This window comes from Neovison vison, chromosome 5, assembly GCF_020171115.1.
Source record: "Neovison vison isolate M4711 chromosome 5, ASM_NN_V1, whole genome shotgun sequence".
Classification (NCBI taxonomy): domain Eukaryota; kingdom Metazoa; phylum Chordata; class Mammalia; order Carnivora; family Mustelidae; genus Neogale; species Neogale vison.
The window spans coordinates 131562982-131589998 of NC_058095.1; the positions used below are offsets into that span (position 1 = coordinate 131562982).

Below are 27017 nucleotides of genomic sequence, written 5' to 3' on the forward strand. Positions count from 1 at the left end.
ACCAGGACAAGCAGTAGGTAATGGGCTACCTAATGGAACAATGGGGCTCAGCTTACTGGAAATCAGAGCAGGTAATATCACGTTTACCAAAAGCTAGTACAAAGTAAATTTCTTCTGGTTAACAGTGAAGACAAAAAAGTATAATCAAAAACTGCTATTATAAGTTTCTCAGTTCCCTTCAGAGAGGAAAGTAAAGGATAGAATACAGTCTAGTTTGAAACATGTTTTTAGAAGATCATCTAACGCTATAATTAATATACATGTTGAAATGTAACTAAGCTTTCGCCAAAGATGATAAAAGCGCAACTCCATGTGAGTCCATATCAGACTTTATGTAAGCACCAGAATCAAGGAGAGACCTGAATTTTGACAACTGTAGAGTTTGAAGCAGGTGGAACTGGACTGGAGGTTATTATGTGGCTAGAAAGGATCATCACTCACTGGGCAAGCTTGTCTAATCACAACACACTTTCTAAATGGGACACAAAAGAGACAACCAGTAAGGAAAGCTGGACTGAAGAATGTTCAGCGAAGGCGTTTGAAGATCTGCAGATAGTTGTGGTTACCCTCAGCTGGCGTGGAGTTAGTCAACTCCAGCCCTAGGCAAAATACTTTTCCCAAATGGCGAGACCAGCTTAAAATATCTCAGTTCCTCTGAGAAATGACATTCTTGTTGTCAGTATCTTAAAGAAGCCCTTTGCCTGCATTTTTGGCTCAATGATGATGTCGATGCTCTCTGTGGGCAGAGAGGAATTTACTACCCAAGATTAAGATAATCCCACTTTACTGGATACTAAAGATATTTTATTCTGTAACTCAAGAATCTTCCCCAGTTGGGGTAAAAACGTGGACCCATGGTTCTATGAACTGATACCTATTTAAGAACTTCTTATTCTTTTTTTTTTTTTAAGAACTTCTTATTCTTAAAACCGTATCTCCATGATCACAACCAAGCAAAACAGATTAAAAAAAAAAATCATCATCATCCACTGTCTACTGTTTATCTGTGCAATAGGGAACAGGCCATTCTATACTTAATGTTAAGAAATTAGCCCTCTGACACAATGTTTTAATCATGAATAATCAGCTTATACTCATGGAGACAGGATTTGGATCCTATATATTGTATTCCTAGAACTTACGTGTTGTCACAACTACGTGTCATAGGATTCAAATACTTGTCCCCCCAAGTTGCTTTCACTATGCCAGCACTTAAAGCTTCACTATCCTAGAGAAATTGATTAGAGTCTGGCTATAATAAACTTAAGGGCAGATGACATACTATATGGTTTTGTGTATTACTAGTTCCTTGAACATTGCCTGGAAACTTGCAAGCGCTCAGTAAAAATATACAGAAGGAGCTATCAAACTAACATCACAAAATGAGGGGAAGATGGATATTGTGTGCCCCTGAATGTATACCTTGAGAAAAACACAATCTCTCGTGTGGGTGGTACACGGGCTTAGAATACATGGCCCGAGCCGAATCATGAGGAAACATCAGATGCAAGCATGCAAAATGATGAATGCTCTATTAAGACTGTGTTCCTCCAAATGTCAACTTTATACATTTCTTAAAGTCCAAGGAAGAGCTCACGATCAAGGAGATCAAGGAGACTAAAGAGAAATGACAACTAAATATAATATGTGATACTAATTTGGACTCAGTAATGCTATAAAAATGCTATAAGGGACATGACTGGGTCAAATTACAAAATTAGAATTTCGGTGTCAGATTAAATAAGAGTAGGCTGACAAGAAAGGACTTACTGAGCTGATAAATATTCTGTGGTTATGCATAAGAGAATATCCTTGTTTTTAGTAACAGCCCCTGAAATAGGTATGGGTACGTATTAGCATGGAAAGGGTAGAGATTTATACAACTTCTGCTCAAATGCTTCAGAAAATACTATACAGATAGAATTAATTATAAAGGGGCGCCTGGGTGGCTCAGTGGGTTAAAGCCTCTTCCTTCAGCTCGGGTCATGATCCCAGGATCCTGGGATCGGGTCCCACATCGGGATCTCTGCTCAGCAGGGAGCCTGCTTCCTCCTTCTCTCTGCCTGCCTGTCTGCCCACTTGTGATCTCTGTTTGCCAAATAAATAAATAAACACTTAAAAAAAAGAAATAATTATAAAGCACATGGGAACAAAATATTAATAATAGGTGAATCCTATTATCTCATTACAATTGAGAGTTTTAATAGTTTTTTTGAATTTTCTGTGAGTATGGTTTTCTTCCAAATACAAGTTAAAAAATAAAATAGTTTGCCTAGATGGCATAAAGTTTTATTATTTTCCAATGTCGGGTGTTTATTAATAACTCATTGAGGATATACACTCTCCACTATCCACATACTGTGTTTCACTGATTATGTGGACAGTAATCTCATAGTAAATGTTTTCTGGTTAACAACAAGGCTTTTGAGAAGTCCTATTCAAGTATTAGATAGTAAGATTATGCTTAGTGATTTTCTTAATAGAGTTCTCCTGAAAGACCAGCTTCAGTTTCATGAAACTTACTGGACTGAAGGTGTGGACATAAGCTGGATTCTGGTCTATTGGTCCATTTTGTTTTAATGGTAAATTTACAATTGTAAAGTTTATGAAGTCTGCTTAACTGATTACCTGTTAGTTAGGACTATGTACGATAATGTGCATTTGATGATAAACGGAAAGTACTGTTCTGATTACCTGTGTTTGAAACACACGTTATCTTTTAAAAGTTTATCATAAATAAACAAAAAGCAGAACACAAACCTCTTTAAAGTTTTGTTTTGTTTCTGTAAACAAAGAAAAATTCTATCGCTGGTAGGTCTACTTAGGTAAAACATTGTGTGTGTATGTGTGTGTGTGTTCTAATTAAGCATTCATTAGTAAGAAGTGGGAAACCATCACGGTGCTTAATGTACCAGTAAGTGAGAATGGGGTGGTTTGCACTTAGGTTACCTTGTCCTGATTGGAAGGTGAGACCTCCCAACTTGAGCAAAGTAAAGCACAGTAAAAGCTCTCATTACTTTCTCCATTCTTCTATTCATTTTCTGGAATGAAGAAGACTAAGACACAGGTATGTAAGGAAATAATCATTTGAGGGCATATCTGACCCTGAATGATGAATGGATAAATTATGTACTGTGACTAATTAACATAGAACATAGAACAAGGTGATGCCTTATTTGATAAAACAAAATATTGCAGGAAAGAGAAATGGATCTTTCAAAACAAGCATTTGTATCCTTCAGAATTGCAAGAAATAGTCAAAATCCTCAGTGAATAAATTGTTTTCAGAATAAACTTACGTATTATCTCTAGGGGAAAAAAACAAAGGTGACAATTAGAAAAGCATTTCTTGCAGAGTCTAGTTATTTTAAGTTTGGAGGGGGAAAATCATCTTTCTTTTAAAACTCAAGCATTTTTCATTTTTTTTCCATTTTTCTCTACCATGACTAAATGAGCAATTTTAATAAAGTCATATTTGTTTAGGGAAGTGCCTGTAAGTAAATAAAGTTCTAAATCTCTAGAGCTTTATTTAACACATTTATACAATACTGAACCAAAATACTGGTCTAGGGCTAAACTTGACAAATGACAGACTTCCATTAAAAGGCCTCAAATTTTTAAAATAAATATGATAACTGTTGTAACTAAAGAAATGACACTTTTGTGGAGAATAGCTTTTCTTTATATCTTATATAATGGAATCATCAACTGTTGTTGATGGGTAGATGGTACATAGTTAAGAACAGTAACATGTTATACAAGAATTATTGAATAAGGCAGTTTTCTGTGCGCTTAACTTTAAAATTAACCCACAAGGGATGAGCCCAGAGAAGTGTAACATTATGTTAAAGAGACAGACTAGCAAACAGGCCAGGAAATGTGTTGACAGAATGTTCACATCTAAAGAAAGAATATGAGACTCAATAAAGGGTTTGTCCAGAAAGGTAGCCTAGAGAAAGTGGTTATGCTGGCATGTTTTGCAAATGAAAGCACCAATAAGGGATGAAGTTCCCTTCAAAGACTGATGTATACATCTGGTCTACCTTTAGATATATTCTTGACTCCAGAAAATATTTGGTTATATAATACTCTTTGTCCTAATCCCATTCTTGCCAGATAATTTGACGATTTTATTTTCTGCATAGCCACTTTGGTAGTAATCCTCTAAGATGGCCAGTAATGCTCCCTACCTCCCAATATTCATATCCTCATGTGATCCCCATCTCCTTTAAGTGTGACTGTATCTAGGCCTTTGCTTCTAATGAAGAGAATGTGGCAAAAGTGGAGGAAAATCATTCCCAAGCTTAGGTTATAAACAACTGACGTTTATCTTGCTGTCAGACAGTCTTCCTTGGATCTTTTCACTTCCTTGATCTGCTGAAGCAGATTGCCATGTACTGAATTGCCCAATGGAAAGTTCTGTGGCAAAGAACGGATGGTGGAATCTGGCCGGTAGCCAACAAGGAAACAGAGGCTCTCCATCCAACACCCTTGAGGATGGGAGGCATGCCAATAGCCGCATGAATAAGCTTGGACATGAATCTTGCCTCAGCTGAGTCTAGAGTTGACTGCAGTCCCATCCAACAACTAACTGTAGCCTCGGAGAGATCTCAGAGCAGATGACCCAACTAAGCTATTCCCAGAGTCGTCACCTATAGATACTGTGAGATAATAAATGTTGTACACCATGAGTTTGGAAGTAATTTGTTGTGCCACGGCAAATAATTAATACTCCTTCCTTTGTAAGAAAGATGTGCTTGGTCAATGTCACAACAAAATATTTCAGTTCTTGTGACTTACAGTGTTTTAGTATACTACCTCCGTTTGCTTTCATCTGAAACCCAGAAAAAGATTGATGACCCGACTCTGGGTCATGTGAATTCGCCAAGTGCCACTTTGTGAGTTCTCTTGGAAGCTTGCCTACACTTCAGAGAAACAGAAAAACCAACCTGTGTGTTTGCCAGTACAATATCTGTCTTACTACATCAAAATAATTTTTTAATCTTTTTTTTCCTATTGACTTATTTATTTTAGAGAGAGACTGCGTGCCAGGGGTGGGAGAGGGGCAGAGGGAGAGGAAGACACACTCTCACGCAGATTCCCCGCTGAGTGAGGCTGGGGGCTACATGGGTGGATCTCAGGACCCTAAGATTATGACCTGAGCTGAAACCAAGAGTCAGCTGCTTAAGTGAGTGAGCCGTCCAGGTGCCCCTACAACAAAATAAAAAAAAAAAACAAACAAAAAAAACCCTCTCTAATTTTCTACTAATGGAATAAACTATTCTAAATAACAGAATATTTTCACAACTTTGTTTTGTCTTTTAAATATTGATATAAAATATAAAATATATATTAAATATGTCTATCTTATGTTAAGTGGAAGTAACTTGACCTATATTACCTTAGGGCAATTTGATTCTACCGGGAAGAAAAAAAAAATAGATTTTCCATAAAGATCGATGATCTTGTTTCATGATATATGATATAGCAGAAATAAAAATCATCATTGTTAATAGTCTAATTCTTATACTAAACTTCCCTCAGAATAATAGCTGATTACATCAGATACTTGATGCATTGTGATAGAAGTAACCATCCCAGGGAACCGTATAGCTCCATACTGCTGAAGTTATTACCATTTAAGAAATTACTGAAAAAGAAAGAAGGACCCCTTCCCCCCCAAAAAAAAATCTCTATTAAAAACACTTAGAAAGATACTAAATTGAAGAAGAAGCCAGACAATCTTCAGTAGTGGTGACTGGTTAAGTTCAGTTTTGATTAAATCTCGTATCTTGCAATATTTAAAACTGTTGTATATCATACTGCATGTTTTCCAAAGAAACAGACATAATTCATTGCAAATTGATCAGGAAAATATCAACAAAACCAGCCACAAACAATGACAAATGTATGCCACTAAATGCTTTCTAAAGTGGAGAACAATGAAAAAACAAACAAAAAAGACAAAATGTGCTATTGCAAAAATATCCAATGCTAATAGACAACTTTGCATTTTACAAATTGTCTCTGACTCTAGACATAAAGAATTTCAGGACACAACTAAGTGTTCTGGACTTACAGTTCATGTTTAAGTTCTAATTTGTTCTCAGCATATATCAAATTCCATGAGATTGTCAAATTTCTTTAATTCAATTTCAAAAAATAAACACAAAAACTCCACAAATAAACATTTAAAGTATATTATAATAAATGTGCATATATTTAGGAAGAAAAGATAAATGCTGATATATGTATATTTCATGCCTACTGTGAAATTCTGCCTTGGGTCATGGTAACATAGGCCACCATTTCCATTAAAATTAATAGCTTGTAGCTGTGGTTACTGTCAGTATTTCCTTATTTTCCCATCGCTACCAATTGTGACATGAATAAAATTAACTTATGTCACCATGTAGATCATTATATCCTGAATTAAGGTTAGATTTCGAGAAACATTATGAATTTAAGGAACTCATTGAGGCTTATGTCAAAACCACTTTATAATAAAATCTCTATTCTCCCACCAGAGAAACTGTTTACTACTCTTTTAGAGCTAACTCACAGTTGCACTTAGACAGTACTAAATTGCTCAACCACGAATGCCTAATTTTGTAATAATATCCTTGATTCATTTCAATTGGACAGACCTCAGTTCTATCTCTTTCTAAGGAAGCTTACTGGTATAGCTATAAGAATATTAACTTGTGGGTCTTGATTAATAAACACTGCCCGTTTTCCCATCATGATAGCATTATGGTGTCTCTATGAAGAGCTCAATTTATCAGCCCTCTTTAACAGGGCTGGTTCTTTGCTAGTTCAGGGCTCAGATGAGAATTCTCTCAATGCTTCAAACTCTAACCAGACATTTGATTACTTTATTACCAAGTATCTCATGTATTGAAAAATCTGATGCTCCAAAAGCTTAAAATATGGTGTAGGACTAGTATTATTTTGGTAGAAAACATACTTTGTTGTGATAATTCAAAACATTACTACATGAGCATTTTTTATTTACTTACCAAGTCTAAAGTGTAATTTTTTACTTTCCCTTCATCAAAACAAGAATGTATTATACTGTTCAAATGATTGCAAAGAATATGTATGCATCAGAGGGAAAGCTAACAATGCAAGTAAATGATTGTTGCTTTTTTTGTTTATGACTCTATTCAGTGTAGTTTGATTACTTGAAAGGACTGATAGCCAACATATTGCCATATGAAACAATATCATGAAAAATACATGTCTCTTAATGCAAGAGTTGAATTGACAGTTTGTCATAGGTAAAATCTGCAGAATCAACAAGATGCAAAATAAATAAGTCAAAATATGAATTATCTAATATACCACTATGTATTTTTAGCATTTTCTATTCTAATTTTATGTATATAATCTAGCACTGTAAATTTTTGGGTCCAGCTTTATTTCACTCACTTTAATGGACAGAATTCAATGCCCAGTCATCCATTCTTTCTTACTGCCATTTAAAAAAAAGGCAACTTAATGTTTTCTCTATTGTTTTTAAGAAATATTAGGTCATTCATTACAAATAGGGATGGTAGAGAAATGTATTAACTCATAGTCATTTGAACATGCTTTGCTTCTTTATTTTGTATTACTCTTATTACAACTCTTTTCTTGGGGGAGAGGTGACTTGACATTCTAGCCTCTTCAGAAGAACGACAGTTTCAAGATTAAGCAAAGAGATTCTCTATTTCTGCATTGGTTTTAGTGGTATCCAAAGTTGTATCTCTTGTCTGGACCTCACATTCAAGCTACCTCATATTCAAGCTCCACGTTCACCTGGATGATCGATCACTCTTCAACTCTATCTAAATGCCCCATTGGCCTGGATCTCTTTCCCAGACTACCTACTTCAAATTACCCACTGCTGTTTTCTATGCCCTGTGAGTTGATTTTCTCCTTATCCTTCACTGTTCACTCCCACTTATTCCTTGCACGATACCAGAACTTAGATTCTCACTACTTCCTTTCTAAATTTATTATATTCTTCTTTATTCTCATTCTAGATCAACACTTCCCATGCAATATTCATATTGGATTTAGGACTTAATATATTGTTTTCAGATATAAAACAAGGGAGACCAGACATAAAACAAAGAGAAGCAGATAAATAGTATTCTTAAACAGTATTTAGGAATTTGTTTAAACCTTACTCAGAAACAGCCATAATATTTATTTTTTTGAAAGAAAGAAAGAGAGAGAGAGGGAGGGAGGGGGGAAGGAAGGAAGGAAGGATCTCTAGTTAGTGGTTAAAGAAGACAGTAAAGAAGAAATTAAATTTAAATAAATCACAAAAATGATTTTAAGGGACACCTATGTGGCTCAGTAGATTAAGTGTCTGCTTCCAGCTCAGCTTATGATCCTGGAACCCCTGCAAGCCCCACTTCAGGCTCCCTACTCAGTGCAGAGTGTGCTTCTCCCTCTGCCACTTTCTCTACTCAGGCTCTCTCACTCTCTCTCTCTCAAATAAATAAATAAAATCTTTTTAAAAATGATTTAAAAATGTCTAGTTTTATATGTTCACATGTTTGTCACATTGTTAACTCATTTTATTCAGAAATCGTAAATGCTGCCAAGCATAGAAAACAAATCCAAGTCATTATTTTCGGGGTTCCCCAGGGAACTCAGTCAGTTAAGCCACTCTTGATTTCAGCTCAGGTCATGATCTCAAGGTCGTGGGATCCAGCCCTGTGTTGGGCTCTGTGCTCAGCAGGGAGTCTGCTCAAGTTTCCCTCTTCCTCTGCACCCCCCAAAATAAATTTTAAGATCTTAAAAAAGTCATTATTTTCAAGTCTCAGAATTTTTTTTTTTTTTTTTTTTAATTTAAAGACAGGTAGGAGGAGGAACACAAGCAGCAGGGGGAGTGGGAGAGGAAGAAGCAGGCTTTCCGTAGAGCAGGGAGCCCAATGCAGGGCTCGATCCCAGGACCTCGGGATCATGACCTTAGCGGAAGTAAGACGCTTAACACCTGAGCCACCCAGGCGCCCCTCAAGTCTCAGAATTCTAAACAGTCATTGATTCATTAAATATTGCTATAACTCATATATGCTTGTTCCCTTATATTACTTTTAAAGCACTCTGCAACTGTTAAAATATAAAAGCCTACAGCTTTGGAATAATGGAAAAATTTCACCTCTTTGTTGGCTATACAATTTAACTTTAAGAAAATATTTGGAAATGTTTTTGTATTTCCTGTGTTTTGTACAAACAACTTGCAAAAGAGCCTATTGAGTTGTGATAATTCACAGCCTTTCTGCGTGAACTGTTGGATTTAAATAAATGTCTGTGTTCCAATTTTCTCACAAAGGAATAGAATCACACATTGAAACACTATTCAAAACAAGGCAACCAAGAACTGCATTTGAGATCAAAATGGGCAATTACCCACCAACTAAATATTTAAACATTAACTTAGAAATCAATTCATATGTGACTTTCAAAAAACAAAAACATAAAAATCTAGCTATACTGAAACTTAAGTATATAAAAACTCTAAAAATATTGACCCAATTTTGGTATGTTTCTTTATGACCACTCAAGCATTAATTTTAATAACATTTTTAGTCTGTCGATGAATGCTATCAGTATTTTTGGAATTAGTTGGGACTTTATTGTGAATGTGAAATTATGAGATGAGAGAATGAGCAAACTAAGCACTGTTGTTAGCTTTGTATCAAAATGACATTTGCTCTCCTGTTAACAGGATAGCTCATATTCTTCAGGGTCCTTACCCTTCTTTGGGTTGGATGGTCTGTTGGGGTTTGAGCTGTAGAATGTTGATGACTCGACAAGGGTAACTTTTTGAAGCCAGTGAGGTTTCTCTCTAATTTAAACTCAAATTATTTTGGTGCAATTGACTCACTGCTCTCAGTTGCTCTATTATTAGGTGTAACAAAGAACGGCAAGTCATTAGTTGAATTTTGCCTGCATTTAAAAATCTTATTGTAAGACTACAATAAAATATCTACAAATAGTGGGATAACATGGTATGGAGAAATCGTTTTTTTAGAACCATATTTTGATTCTGCTGCCGGTAAGCCTTAGAAAGTTAGCACAAATATGTCACAAATCTCAGTGAGGTCCCCTGGGAAAAATAAGAATTGTAAGAAATTTACTTCAAAAGACCATAAGCATGAGTGCCATGCCATGAATATTTTTCTTTTTTTTTAATTTTTTTTTTTTTATTTATTTGACAGATAGAGATCACAAGTAGGCAGAGAGGCAGGCAGAGAGAGAGGAAGGAAAGCAGGCTCCCCGCTGAGCAGAGAGCCCGATGTGGGGCTCAATCCCAGGACCCTGAGATCATGACCTGAGCCGACAGCAGAGGCTTTAACCCACTGAGCCACCCAGGCGCCCCGAATATTTTTCTTTTTATCTACCATATTTACTTCACTGTTTTCATTCACTGAGTCTTTGAGATTTGTTAACCAGAATTGATTCTGAATTCTTAGGGAAATACAGCCTAGGAGCTATAGCATATAATTCATCAACCCTCTGTAGTAAAGATCTTTTGCAATTTCTTGAAATACTTCTCAATCTAATAATTTAAGAAAAATAATTAAAATTTACAAAGTAAGTTACTGGGTATTTTTAATCCTTTGCAATAATCATATCAATGAAGTGCCTAACACAATGGGATTAATCTGAATTGCAAAAATTTGAAGAAAGATGTGAGCAAGTGAGTCTGAAAATTCTATCTCAAAACCATGTCTGTAATCAAAGTAGTTAGGGGATATCATTGTATTCATTCTAAAAAAATTTAGAGAACCATTGTTCTATATACCCGTGACTTAATTGCTGTTTTCAGTTTAGTTTGTGTTGACATAATCTGACATTGTATGAGTTTTTTTACATTGAGAGAATTTTACTCTTACTATTATCAAAGACTGTTAATAAACACTGATGTTATTTAGACTTCCACAGTATTTTTTAAAAATCTACAATTTACATAAAAGTAAATAGTTTTGGAATTCTCTCAGGAAAAAAAAAATGTAGTAGTAATTGAGTTTATGGTCCCACTTGGGCTGGAACCTGGAACCATCTGTTGGACTTAGCCGAGGAATGTACTTTCTGTGCCTGTTGTCTCACATCTAATCTTTTCTCATTTGCAAAATTCTTTTCCATTCCCAACACTTTAACTAAGGATAAGCCCTCACTGTGACATTTCATATAAGATTGCTAGAGAATATATAAAAACAAGTGAAAAGACTGGTAGCTTAAAACAAAATAGAACTAGAGAAATCAGTAAAATCCATAAGAAAAAATGAAGACATTGAAATTATAGCTATAAGTAAATATAATTTTATCATGGAAATCAATTAATTAGCTCTTAATCTATAAAAATGGAAATTTCATCAGTTAATATAAAAGAATAGTATGGAATCAAAGTTAAACACAGCAAACCTGATTATGTATGGGAATAATTTATGGGCTAAAATCTCCCCATCCAGTGCTCTTTCTCCCAGGGAGAAATAAATAAAGAATGAGAGTCAGATCCAATAATTTGTAGCCATCATTCATGGTTTTATAGGTGTAATTAGTAAGCTTAAGTGGAGATTTACTATCTCTCGAGTATGATTATATATGAATTAGAAGAGTCTGCAGTTACTCCACGCTATATGAAAATACAAACCATATTAAGAGAAATTTGCCAAATATAATAAAAAAATTAAGATGCTCTAACACTTCCATCTTAAATGAGTCAAAAATAACCAGTTTATCTTTTATTTAATTTGCAAAGAGATAAATAATCACATAGTATATGTGGCTGTAAATAAATCTCTTCAAACCATATTATTTAAATTGACATAAATATTGAAATTCACACTCTGTCATGAATTTTTTAAATGCCCTGGAAAATCTGGTAAATATAATTTGCATTTTCCAGCTTAAAACACGCTAAAAGAAAAAGTATGTATCACATATGGGGAAAAAATTATTGGCTTAAAATAATCTTTTAGATCCAAAGCATGTTTAATTTTTACCAAGAATGAATACTATTGTAAGTATTATTATATTTAAATTTGTGCATAATTGTAAAAATAGCAAAGTCTTTTTAGCTTTTACTGTCTACTGAGCACTGTTCCAAGTTCTTCACATGTATTAATTCATTTAATTTCCTAACAGTTCTGTGAGGTGGATATTGTGATCATTTTCTGTGTTTCACAGATGGGGGACTCCAAAAATCAAAAAGTTTAAGTTACACACTCTGTGTTATACACATAATACACAGTGAGTGTGGTGATCTGAACCCAGGCAGTCTGAATCCAGAATCCAATTTATCCATAATGGAGCACGACACATGCTGTGTCTATGTGTGTCATGTCCACACTCATAAAAAGTGAAATGCCTTTGACATTTTAACAGGGTAAAAGTATCAGTATTCGGACAGGTCTTAGCAGGTGAAGTGAGTTATCGGGGTCACAACATTAATGAATGATAGTTTTGACAGTAGATTATGGTTCTCATTCTATCACTCCTAGAACTAAGTCATTTTAATGTTCAATTTTAATCCTTTAGATATCAGTTATTTATTAAATAAATTATCACTGTTAGGGAAAAATCTGTATTGGCATTTATTTTGTAACTGATCATTTCTGTCATCTAATAGATTTAATTTTTCCTTTTATGTTAGGGAAAACTTCATGAGAGTGGTTGCAGGGCTGAGAAATGTCCACGGCTTAACGAAAATGCCTTTTTACTTGCATAAAGATGATCCTAGAAGAAACCAAAGTCAATTTAATTGATTTTATCTCATTACTAAACTTTACATGGAAAGAACTATATATTTGCATTTCGAATCTTAATCCTTATAAATTTATGCCACCCTCATTACCTGGCTTAATAATTAGCCACTCATAGCCACTTCATAAATCATCATGGGATAAAAAGATTGATGTCACATAGGATCAAGGCATTTGGAGTCAAAAGGACTCGGAGGTCCTGAGCTCACAGTTTGATTCCAGGCAAATCTGCTTTATGTTCGTGTGCCTTAGTTTCCTCAACTATAAAATGGGCTTGAAGTGAAGATCGACAAAAATGATGTATGTGAAAAACCTGTGCAAACTTGAAATTGCTTTAGAAAATGTTAACCGATGTTCTTCTTTGGAATGTTCTGTAGGACTGTGGCATCAAAAAGAATAAATACCATTAACGAGTCATCAATTTCCCTTCCCTTATGTCTGTTTAACTTCTGGGCTCTCTCGCCACGCTCTTCCCTAGCTTTTGTGAATATGTACTATTTGGCACTTGATGAAATTTTGAATTTCATCCCTTCCAAGGCACGTTTCTTGGTCTTCACTACAATCTCAGTTTGTGAGAGGAGAAGCCCCTGCTGCAAATCTCCAGCAGTCAGATTTAGAATAAAGTTGGGACTGTATAGCTCCTGCCAGGAAATACTGTCAGTCAATCTAGGAATTGTTAATAATAGTGAGTGGATTTTTAATGGACTAATTTCTTTGAACCAGTTAAAATATTTTCAACCAGTGAACCATTTCCCAAACAATTAAACATACTGATTTTTCTCATATATACCCTCTAGTTGCCCACTATTTCAGCCATAAAAATCAGATTACCATTGAAAGAAATGATCGGGCCTTTCTAAATCTTACTTTTAAAACCAAATAGCTATATTCATTTATTCATTTACCAAATGCTCTGCCACCTTTGAGAAAGTGGAATTGGACTTTTTTTTTAAAGTGTTGCTGTTGTTAAAATGATACTGAATGTTAAATAATGTGTTTGTTTTTCAGCTGTTGTAAGTCTAAAGAGATTTTTTGAATACTTCAATTATAAAAACATTTAAAACATACAAACTTGTGCAATTTTTATTTTAATGAAGATGAGAAGTTCATTAAAGAAGATAAATATTTCATTAGATGTTAAATAAAACAAAGAGATTTTTTGGCTTCTCTCAGCACAAAATTCCTTTGAAAGATTAATTAATACATGCAAATTATGCAAATTAGACCCATGCAAATATTTTATGAAGACAATTAAGGGAACCATTAATTACTGCTTTTTTTGCTTCAGTGAGATTCATTCATTTAATTTTAATTTCACTTTAACTGTTTTGATGTATAATCTTGCAGCTAAGAACTTTATCTTTCCTGGCGGGTCACTTAAACTTATAAATTTCATCAAGTGAGTGCACAGAAATCTGTAAAGATATTCTCTAGACTATGTTTAGTATCAAGAGAAATTTCTGACACAATGCACTCCCAGAAACAGGGAAACTGGAAGGGAATGTGAGCTCATTCTTGGACAAGGTTCAACTGCTGGAAAAGCAATTAATTTGCTTTGGCTGTGCTAATATAAGGGAATTAGAAAGTGTGACACAAGACAAATAGAAATAATTAGTTCTCCAAAATGATGTTCTCATTAATATGGTTCGAACAGTCGAAATAAAAAACATTATTGTGGCATGTCTGCATTCTGTCCCTAACCATAGGAGGTGGAATAATGCACCATAAGCATTTTTACATTTATAGTCTGAATGATGATGTCTTATTTTCTTAAAGAAGAATTTATAGCAAAGGGTGTTATATAAGTTGAATGTCGACACGTATACATGCTATCAAAATTGATGGCATGCTTCCCATCACCAGGTGTTTATGTACCAATTTTTTTTTATTTTGTGCACACAAATCCTGTCATTTATTGAATAGACCTTAAAGTGGGGGTTCTTTTTCTGTAATTTAAATATTTTCAGTTAACTTTTATAACTCCTAGAGTATAAATAACATTTTTCAGAAAATAAAAATCTATTTCTGTTTTGTCTCAAAGAAATTACTGTGAATATTAAAGGTACTCTTAGATGGCCAGGTTACTTTCACTGTCTAAGAGTGGATACAAAAAGAGGAAGCAGGCTATATGAAAATGAACCACTGGAGTTAGTTCTAATCTATATTTCAAAATGGCAACCCTCTTCAGCTTTGGTAGGCATTACATACAGTTTCTATTGCAACAATCGTAAGTGAGTAAGTTAATTGGATATAATGGCCGTCAATTTTTTCTTTTGATAATTTTTTCTTTTGAAACCAGTTTTGATAATAAAGGTAAGAAGATTCAAAGCAAAAACTTATTTTAAATAAATTTTTCTTAAAACCAAAGATGAGAATATACTATCTAAATAAGAAATTAATGGAATGTATTGATCACAATGTAAAACCAATTTCTTCAACTGTCTGGTATTCATAACAGTAAAAAGTATCATTAATAAAAATATATAATATTAAAATGACAGAGGCTTATTTTTCTACCCATCCTCTGACCTTTCTCTCACTCCTATAGCCATTCACTGTTAGTATAGAACTTTGAAAAGCTATAAGTAGACACATACTGTCATTGACATTTTGTGAATTTTAACATTTTTTAAACCCCATAGATCTTAAAATTAAATTTTCTTTCTTAAAAAGGTAATTTCATTTCATTCATCCTGAGATTCCTATATTCCCTAAATTTCTATTGCCTACTTACACCGTCCACACAGATGTATGTTACGCCTTCTAAATTAGGATCATCTGTGAATTTCATTGATACACTCTGTTTAACCACTGTTCCATATCACTAATTATGATGTTAAATCAAAATGGATCTAGCATTGATCTTTCAGGCCCCCTGCTAATACCTTTCCCAATTTCCATTTATCACTGTTCTTTGATTATGGTCTTCAGGCAGTATTCAAGCGAAGCCACAAACACATTTATGAAAAAGCCAATTTAATTCAGTTGTATCTGTGCTAACAAAACACTGTATTTTCTGTAAATAATTGGTCTGTGTCAATATTTAATCCTAATTTTGTTGTACAATATCCTTTTTATACTCTCTAAATCTCCAATTCTAATTAATTATTCCTGATATTCCCTATATCCTCTGAATTGTCATAGAAGCTACCACCTATTATATTGCATTTACTAAGGAAAATGATGTCAACTACATTACAAACCAAGCCCAATCATTTTGCCTTAATTTAATCTGCATAATGTTTGGGCAATGGAGTAAGAATTGAAATGACAGGACAAAACCTTGTGTTATGTCACAGCTCAACACGAACATAATAATGAGAATCACGCTTTTTTCCCATCAGAACCGAGGGTTTAGAAGGTTAGGTCTATGGAAATAATACACTGAAAATAATTTTTAATAAGTAATAATTATAACGAACTATATCTTATTACTATTTTCAGCATCTTCATACTTAACTGCCTGCTAGGTCTCATTTCATGTATAATGAGTTTAAATTATGAAGGAACCATTTCCAACAAAAACCTATAAAAAGGCCTTCAGCATTTGGTGTTTAAACACAGCCACCAATGTTCAAAAACAAGATTTCCTTTATTAAGTATTTCTTAAAAGAATAATATATGCAATTATAAGAAAACATTATTCTTAAAATTTTATAAAATATCCAATTCATGAGTGTCTCTGAGACTTTCTATTTAATAATAATAACTCTGTCTAGTTAAATGAGTAGTTAACAATGACCTATGATAACTATGGAACAATAGCTTGTTTATTGGCTACAGGCTGCAATCAATATCATCTTTTGTTCAACTTAATCAATGCTGTCTCAAATTGATTAGCTGTATTGAAATGCTGCCAAACACCAGAAACCAGTGCCAAGAAACTAGAAATAAATTTATTATTGTTTTGTGTTGTTCATAGTAACATAATTCTAATAATTATTTTTTTTAAGATCAAGAAAAAGAGTTTGAGGTGATCCTGATGGTAATTACATTATTTGTGAGTAACTCAACAATAGTTAATATACAGTGCAAGCAGTCTGGAAACCAGTTTTGATCAACCTTCTCATTTTTTCCTTTTGTCTTTCTTTCTTTCCATAAAACCCTCCCCCTTCCCACTTTTAAGCTAAATAAAAACATCTTCAAATATGAAAAGTTAGGTTCATATTTGTGTGTACAAATCCTGTTTGTTTCCAACATTCTTATAAATTTCTACAAACACTTTACTAGGGGACTAAATCAACATGATGTTATAAAGACCAATTTTCTGAAAAAAGAAAAGTAAATTATATATCAGAGTAATAATAGCTTCAGCGTTTATCAGTTGCTAGGCACTGTAAATATGTTAACTCATAATAATAAAATGTCATATTAACAGCTAAAACTTAACTGTACGCATACTATTGTCTGGTAGATGTTGAGTGCCTTACATGGATTAATTTATTTAATCCTTCTAACAACTCTCTGAGGTTAAGCAATTACTAAAGAGAAAAAAAAAGTAGTGGAACAGAGATTTGATTCTAGACCCAACTCTGATCTTTCTTAATTGCTAGTTCTGTAGCTGTGGCTAAAAGAACCCCTACTTCTACATTAAACGTAAGGGTCTTTTTTTGAGTATTAAACATAGAAATGCATGTAAGACAATTATATGAAATTAAATTTAAAAATTCCTTTCAAAAAGGTTTTAGAAATGATAAGTTTAAGTAAGTTTCAAGTTAAGCCCATTACAGGGTAAAAATCTTGGAATATCATTTGGTAACTCTGTTCAAACACACACTACAAAAGAAATGAAGAGGCTCTCTAAATGTCTTACATTAAGTCGCAATTAGATTTTTGTCTGATTTCAAATTTATCTTAAGCTCATTGCATGTTAAGTGGTAGGGATGTGGATAAATCTTTTATCTAAATATGATTAATTTCTTAGTATCTTTTATTGATCCTTTGTTTTTTTCACTAAAGAGTGAGTTTTCCCCAGTGTGTCTGGAAGTGTCTATAAACATGGTATAGGCATAACGATGAATTGAAAAGTAAAAAGCTGGAAAAGAAACCTTTCTTTTCCCCAATTATATACCATTCTCTAGTTCCTGTCAGTAGACTGCTTTGAACTTCTTAAGTCATTAACAATGTGCTAACTGTTCAAACTGGGTGATAGGCATGGAAGTAGTTATTTTAGAAAAGATAGAAGTCTAGACAGAAATGCACGGAGGATAGAACAAGGACTTTGGAGTCATAAATATGGATTCAAATGTCTGTGACCCCACTAACTCAGAGTGTAAATGTGAGAATATTAATTAGCCACTCTGAACTTTAGTTATCTTACCTTTAAATTAGAATACATACATACAGGAAAGGCTCAAAAAATAACAGTTTCCAAACCACCTCACTATTTTAATAAGCAAATAGTCATCATCAATTGGATAATATTCCTAAATCTAAATGAAAGAAATTTGTGTTACTGGGAAATTCAATGCATGCTCAAACATTTGAGTCAATAAAAAATTCTGATAAATGATATAAATTCCCCTCATAAAAATGATATGCATGATGATGCTTTGGAACTGTAAGTGACTAAATAAATAATCACATATTTTAAAAGAGCAAGAAGAGCACATTTTAACAATACTAATCTCAAAATAATCAGGAAGAAAATAAGGGAATGTGAAAAGCAACCGAACTAAATTCCATTCCCAACTCTGGGTAACTGATGATATAACCTTTAACAAGTCATGTTTCCTCCCTAAGTCTCACTTTTCTTGTTTGCAAAATGAAGAGATTTAATTGATCTTTAAAGTCATTTCCTAGAGCGAAAGCAACAACATCATAAAAGCATACTTGGCATACCATCAGTGTTCAATCAATATTGTTGAAAAATAAACAATTTTTAAATTCAGCATGTATCTTTAAATATCTAGGAAGCAGAAAGGAGACTTTTTTTTTAATTGGAAAAAAAAGATTGTTAATGTGAAGGCAAGTCTTTTATGTCCTTTTATTGGAAGAATATTTGATTTTCTATGATCTGAGATCAGTCAAAAAAAGAATAAAAAGCCAAACAGTTTTGATTACGGCCATTGGATATAAATAAAAGAGATGTACTCTCAAGTGAAGTCAAGATTTTGCAAACATAACTTGCAGATATTCTAAGATGTCAGAGGAACTATGGTCCACATTTCCATTGATTCTACCAATTCTTTTTTGGTTTAAAAAGACAGGTTTTCTTAAAAAGAAGCCAAAGTTACTATTTTGAAAGTGAACTTTCCAACTCTTAAAATTGATAAAAGACATAGATAAAACAGCACTAACCCATGATTGTTATAACATAGTTATAGTTATAACATAGTTATAGTTCGTCAATATATTGATAACCTAAATAATTTATGAAGAATATTTTGTTCATGTAAAATTATAAGCAATTAAAAAAGAAGCTTAAGGTTAATGTACATTAAACAACAGATGAAAGTATTATTTAAGAAATGTGACCACATCATGTTAAATTAAATATTATTTAAATGGAAAAAAGTGGGTGTAAGTGCATATTTACAGAATCCAAATCTTATGTCAAATGTACAAACAAAAAAGTAACATTATGCACACATACAAGAAGCCTAAACACATACTGTTAATGCAGCAATCAGATAAATGAAAATTAATTCTACCCAAATTTGTAGTTCTGACTTTCTGAGGTAAAACTATATTATCCTTACTTCCTTACATCTGTCTCTCCAACCAAAGTCTGAGAAATATCAGAACAATGAGGACCCTTGGTATTCACAATATCAATCAGGTCCTAAGTCATCAAAGGCAGATAACCTTCTTTTACAGTATAGCAAACATTCAGCACTGTAAATGGGGCACAAACACATGACACATTGATACATATGTGTCAAACATACAGGTCACATTAGTGACCAAAATAGACATGGTTCACACCCTCTTGGCTACCTTCCAGGGAGAGGAAGAAGACATTGAACAAGGAACTACAAATGCCCAGCAGGAGACTGTGGAGAAGTGAGAGGTATGGTAACAACCTTCAGAGGCTCAATTAGACCCAGGGGGCAGGGAGGTCCTGCAGGGGTGGAGGTGGAGTCTCAAGGAAGCATTCCTGGAAGCAGTAACTTCTAAAAATGAGATTTCAACATTGGGTAAGTAAAGACAAGGACGAAGGAATTATGTCCCTGATAGGTGGAGGAAGATGTGGGGCTTTCAGGAAATCAAAAAAAAGAAGAGAGGGTTCCAGGACAAGGGGAAGAGCTGTAACTGGGTGTGGAGGATGAGAGAGGGAAATGTGTGCTCTGCTCTCCCTTAGTATAGATTGAGGATGCCAGACTGGGCAGATAACAGTTCCATAGGGAAGGAACACTGGATGAAGAGAGGTTTGCTGGGAGTGAACGATCCTTTTGGTTTTGTGCACTGAACCTTGCAGTGTCTGCGAGACAGCCAAATAAAAGTTGGGTATAACCTGGACCTCTTAAGAAATGTCTGAATGGTCTGGAGAGAGATGTATTTTTTTAAATTGTCAAAGCATAAAAGTTAAACCATCTAAGTGGGTGCAATTGCCAAGGAGAGAGATTAAGAAGAAATTAGAACGTAGCTCCAGAAAGCCATTGTATTATAGATTTGGCTACAGATCGTGTGGGGATGGGCATTCATATGTGTGGGGGCAGAAAGGGTTTTGGAGGCTATTTATTAACTAGTCCAAAACAGTGTCCAACGAGTATTTATATGCACTCAGTCTACTCTGCATATTCAAAAGATCTTACAAAAAAATTTAAAGTAAGATAAAATTTTCCAACACAAATTATGCCATATAAATCTGCAAGATTCAAGGCATGAGAGTTAATCACCATATAATTCAGCTCCTGAAACAAGTTGTTTTTTTTTTTAATTTTTTTGATGTTTATTCTCTATCCATAATATCGCCACCAAACTCATGAATTTTTGAGTTAGCTACTAGAAATATGAACAATGAAGAATTTATCCCTATGTAGGATGAGCTGATTTACTTTACTTATCATAAGTAAGTAATTATTTAGGGCCTCTTTGCTCAGGAATATTTTCTAAACTGCTCTCTGGTTCCCTCCTCACCTCCTCTATAGTTTTACAGAAACGGTGGTATTAAATGCCAATGAGGCAATGTTTAGTCTAACTAACCTGAGGTGCTTATTTGGGGGTAATTACCTGGCACTGGAGCAGTATTTTAAGTGCCCAACTGCTAGGTGATGAACTCTTGGGCCAAGAATGGCATTTATTTATTGCCAGAATGTTAAAAATAAATAAATACATGACAAGCAGAGAGAAATGTGGGTTTCCTTTGCTTTTCCCAAGTAAGTTCAGTTTATTTTGGAACACAGAATAATTTCACTTATGGTTGGACTGGGAGCGAGAAAGAATACAGAGTATCATGACACCTAGGCTTGGGGACACCAAAACGGAGAAAGCAAAGTGAGGAACAGGCCACGTTTGTGTTGTTCTTAACACTGTGATGCGGCAGGTGCTCGTGGCTCCCAAAGGCATGACATAGACCATTTCACAAATTAACAATGAGTTCCGGTTCTTTCTTCTTTGCCTTTCTCATTGTTGTGCTTCAACTAGGAACTTAACTAACTAGTTTTTTATCTTTGATCTCTTCTGTTCACAGCTAATTTTGTTCTGTTGGCTTCGAAATGTATTCATTTAGACTAAGGTTTGAAAAAAAAAAAAGGCTCAGGGGGCTAAAAACTTATTTAGTGATGTTAGAGTAGCAAAAGAAGATCTCTTGGGTTTGCCTGATATTTTAAAAGACTTGGGTGGTTCAACTTTTGGTAAAAGACTTTTTAGCCACTAAAATATAAAAATACAGATTCATCCATATTTTTTATTACATTTGAGAAAAAATCATATTATCTAATTAAAACCATGAACATGAGTTAGGGGTTTTACTGAAAACTAATTATGCATTTTGAAGTATACAAGAAGTAGAGTATTGCTAATTGTTCACATTAGAATTAAGGAACATATTTTTAATTGACTGGCTGAACAAATGAATTCAATGATTAAGATTTTATATTACAGCTAAAGCAAAGCATTAAATAACTCCATAATCATTTATATTTGGCTTTAAATCACTATGTATAACTATTCTTCAAATGTTTTATTGCCTTAATTATAAAGTTGTTTGGGTGGGTTTTCTTTGTTACCCAATTGAGAACACTTTGGATAGCAAAAGGAAGGCAATTTATGATTTAAAATTTTACTTGGAATAAGCAAATCACAATAGAAAAGAGGAGTTGTCAAAACTTCAACTTTATACAGCAAGAGTTTATGCATATTAATGTGTATATTTGAATATATGTGAATTTTACAAATTCAAATTAAAATAACCCTAGCCTTACTGATGACCAAAATTTTACTGATAGCAAATTACTGGAATAAACATTATGTCAGTTATGCAAGGTGTTTAACCATTGACTAATCACTTCTTAACATTGAAAACAAATCTTCCATTAATATGCAGGAATGTATTGTCTATAATTTTTCTTGGATTGATTTGACAACCCTGAAGATTCTGTGGATAACAGATAATATATATATCACTTCTACCTGGAGACTCATGGGCTTTTTTAGACCTTCTTTGGCCATAGCTAAGTTAATGCACGAGTGGTCCCTGAACATACAAATCAGGGCTGATATTTATATTGACCTGATTGAGGTTATCATCCCTGATAAAGAGGACTGGCTTTGCTATTACTCATTTGTTAACATGTGTATGCGACTTTTAAAAGAGACACAACAGAAATCTGATGATTTTAATAAGATTATACATGAACACACCCATAGAATTTCGCTAATATCCATAATGCTCTGAAAAAAAAAAGACTTTTCTACATCTACAATTGCATTAATCTTGTATATACAAGGAGATATCTCATAATAACATATGGTTTGAGCCTCAGGATTTAAAAAATAATTATCATGGTTTCAGGTAAAATATATATAGGCAAAAATGTTCTTCAGGAATGTTCCTGCAAGTTTCTGATTTTTACTTATTGGATATTTGATACTTTACAAAAGTACATTTCCTTTACACTAAACCAAAGTTGACACTTTCGGAGCTGATTAAGTAGCACAATTAATGTCAAACAATATCCCCAAAATGATTGAGCTTAAAATGCAAAATAAAAGCAATTGGGAGGATTATAGCAGTTAATCATTTTAGGCTTCCCTTTGAAGAACCATCTTCATTTAAAATAGAAAACAAATGCTCTTTTTACTGTTTAGTATTCATGTTGTTAGACTGAGTTTATTGCCTAGAATAGATGTTAGACTATAAATGTTACCTTCAGATTTTGTTCTTTCCTAATAGTATGGTCTCGGCAATATACATATTTAGTTCTTCTGAGTGTTTAATACAACTCCCTTTAGTATTCTATATATGATTTTGCTCAGCAGATTTGTGTTATTAAAATGTATATAATGGCATAGAGAACATTCAGAAAATCCACAGAGGACTAAACAATCTTATTTATTGTTAACATTCAACCAGTCTATTTTGCATGTACCTTGCAGTATCTGTCACAAAAATGAGAAGGAGAAATTTTCAAATTTAAGAACTACCTATATGATTAGCCCATGCTTTTATTCAGATGGTACAGGACTTATAAACCCTTCCCGCATTAGACTGGGCTTCAAGCATTCAATAAAGCACATTTACTGTGTCCAAGATTAAATCATACATTGTTTAAAATTAATTATTCCTTTTTAATTGCATTGTATAAACAGAAATGACCCGTTAATTTAAAGAAAATCTATCAGCACAAAATGAATTCACTCATATAAACAAGCAAGATGAACTTGACCTTGTTTGAACTTGTTTTGATGTGGCCCAGATGGTAGGCTACATGCTTGAATAGCAGGCTAAAGCTGAGGAAAAACTCATATAGCAAGATCTAGATTTATAGCCTTTTGCAAATTCCTACCTTGTATTGTCCTTTCAGCATCTGTTCGGCTGCCGCTGCGGTCAGCTTCTATCTCTGGGGTCAGAGAGTCTAAAAGCACAGAAAGGTAAGAGTGACACATATTTCATTTGATGTTGTGGTCCTTTAAAAAAAGAGCAACCTGTTACTTGGGTGCTGTATTAAAATTACATAAATCTTTGGCATCTTGTAAAGGTTTAACAGAGACTAGAACCATAAGAATGATCAAAATATTTGGAGAGATCAGTAAGTAACGCAAAATTGTTCATGACACGGGAAGGGTTTGGGACGTTCTCCGAGTAATATTTATCCTATTTTGGTAGAGACAGACTTAGCTACACGGGAAAGCAATGTCAGGTTCCAGATAATCAAGTTAAGTAGTAACAGGCAGGTGAAGGCTTCTATGAAATCAAACATTGCCCAACTTGGGGGATGACTGCCTGTGAGGCTTTCTGCTAGGAGCACAGTTGAATGAGTCACTAGATAGTAGATACACAGATACATCTATCTATATATATATATCTCGACAAACACAGGGTGAAATTGTCTTTTTAGTGCTAATAAGTGAAATGTTAGCTAGCCATGCATAAAGATGCCCCCTCTTACCATTTAAGACCCTGAGACTATCCGTAGAAGCTGCCTGTTTTAGTGTTTGTTCTGCTTGCTCACGACGCTTTGTCTCAAATTCCAGGGCTTCCTGTAATTTTCTCTTTGCCTTCTTCTCCTTCTTTAGCCTCTTTTGAACTATGGCTAGAAAAGAGGGTTAAGGTATTATATTTTAAAAAGTTTTTGCCATGCTCCAAATTACCAATGCTTACAAATAATCTATGTTTTTCAAATAATATTCTTTTTTTTTTTTTTTTCCCTTTTCTCCCCTCCTGGACAGAATCTACCTATGTAGAGGAAGTTCAAAAAATCCCACCGTTACCTAAAATAAATCCCAGTAAAATATCCAAGGAGGCCAATTTTTACTTAACCTTGAACTATCTTATTACAAAGATGCCTTTAATTGTCAAATGAGAGACTGATTTAAGGGGAAATTAATTTTAGTAAATATTTATATACACTGATAAAGGAAGCCTGATTAAATGAATTTTGTGGATTAGTCTCTGCCCTTGAAGCAGAATAGTACAGAGTAGTTAGAATAATACAAACCTTTTTAAGTGTGCCTTCTATCTTTTAATGAAGCACCAATTTTGAATAGTAAATGGAGCATTTCCCCTGTAGCTGTTTTACTAAATAGTTATACCAGTTGGGTTTTTAAGAATTTTTTCTTGAAATTAAAAAAAAATGCAATAAATATGATTGTCTATAAGGGGCAAACATTCTTAATTATTAACATAGGAACTGTCTTTTGGGGGGAGCAAAGCTAATGTAATTTGCTCAGAGATATCAACAATTTCTTCAAAACAAATATATATGCGCTATAATATATTTCAAGAAAATTATCTTTTTCTCTGCTGAAATCTGGTAGAGTATGAAACCTTATTGATAAGAATATCAGCTACAGCTGACAATAATGTGGGATTGATATACAAAACCAGATTATGACACAAAAAGTTAATTATTATATTTTCTCCTACTTGACAATTTAAGTATTTGTATATAATATGTAATCAATAAATAGTAACAAATAAATGCTATTCAAATATATGTTAGCTATACTTTCAGTATGATCATTATTTTAGTTTTCACAATGCATATGAGGTAACCAGTCAGCCTCAGGGGAGCACACAAACGTTTTTCTTTGGAATCTTCTTTTTCCTGATTGATAAACATTGTGGATGTGAATGCGAGTATGACAAAATCAGTAAAAGAATACCCTCTTGGTAGAATTAGTCATAGGGAGTAGTCACTCCAAGTTTACTATTTGATTTCTTACCACAGATGAAAGAATAACAACATTTTTATTTAATGCAGTATTTAGTCAAAATATAAAATAAGATAATAAAGGTTCAAGTAAGAATTTGTTTTAATTTCTAAACTTCATATGTCCCGTTTTTATAATTATTAATACTATTAAGGTGGCAAACCACTGACTTGTTGAGTTTATTGCTGCTGGTGACATATATTAATAGAGACTTTTTAAAGTCAAAATACATGTTGGCTACAGTCTTATAATAAAAACAAAATTGGTTTTGAAAAATGTTAATTCTTTTACTTAGTAGAATGAAAATCGTATGCTTATCTTAGCAAAAATCATTTGCCTGTTGTATCCCTTTCCAAAGATGATTGTTTATAAGTTTCTTTGGAAAAAAAAACACAGTAATTTCTGAATTACTTATTTGAATTGTATACTTTTACGGGACTAAAATCTCAATACCCAGTGTCTTGCCATTGAGTGCTTATTGTTTCCTCTTCCGTGATTGAATCGAATAGTACTGTCATGTTCTCTCTTCAGGGTAGTACACTGCTTCAATGGACACATTTATAATAGATAATTATTGATAGCTATTACCTTTAATTTATTGTTCACAATTAATTAAATGGGAGGTGCATGATGTGATCTGTGAAGTGTTTTGCCCTCTAGTGGTTAAAGAAAAAAACAACATAAGTCTTCCAAATGATTCAAACCAATAAAATTCTAAAGTTCTCTCAAGTAGCCAAGTATTACTTTATGAATTTAAGCGTCTACCTTTAAGTCTTGTTAGAAAGAAAAAAAGAAAAGAAAAAAGACTTCTCCAGGTGAGAACAAAATCAAGACATGGCTGTCTCATGAAAAATGGTTCTATATAATGAACCCTTTGACCAGTCTTCATTACCCACAAAGAACACATCCCATTATTAATGTTTATCTTGTTTTCATTACTTTAGTACCCAAATCTATGTGAAACCACATTATCTAGATGAGTGCTATACATGGGTGATGATGGTTTCCCGAAATCAGCCTCATTCCAGGAACCCACTAGCTATTGCTTTATAAAAACTAATGTAAAAACCTACCAAATCTTGCTGGTTTGAAAAACAAAACAGGAACAATGATTTTCAAATGATGGTATCAAACACATAAAAGGAGAACATGTGGAATATTTTTATTGGACACTTATTAAATGCGGGAATAGGTGCTCCTCCTCTAGAGTACTTACGAGAATCGTAGAGTTGAGGCAATGGGAAAGTTGGTTGTAAAGAAAATACTTTTAATCTCATACATAATATAAACACACAAATATGAATGACCTTCAAAATTATCTATACATGCACTGGAAAGTGTATTAGAAGAAGCAATTCATAGATTGGTAATATCATTATTTTTACCCAATAAAAATTCATACGGGTTTCTACACTAATGTGTACTTGACCTTGT

General features: G+C 33.6%; 1 protein-coding gene across 1 annotated transcript in view; it reads right to left on the reverse strand.

Annotated features, from left to right (window-relative positions):
* The window catches only part of DACH1 (dachshund family transcription factor 1), a 424345-nt gene that overhangs the window by 10412 nt on the left and 386916 nt on the right, over positions 1 to 27017 (reverse strand). Inside the window, exons 9-10 of the mRNA XM_044249859.1 lie at positions 24320 to 24463; positions 23717 to 23785 (exon numbers count right to left, since the gene is read on the reverse strand). Coding sequence (XP_044105794.1) covers positions 23717 to 23785; positions 24320 to 24463 — 213 coding nt within the window. The remainder of the gene's footprint in view (positions 1 to 23716; positions 23786 to 24319; positions 24464 to 27017) is intronic.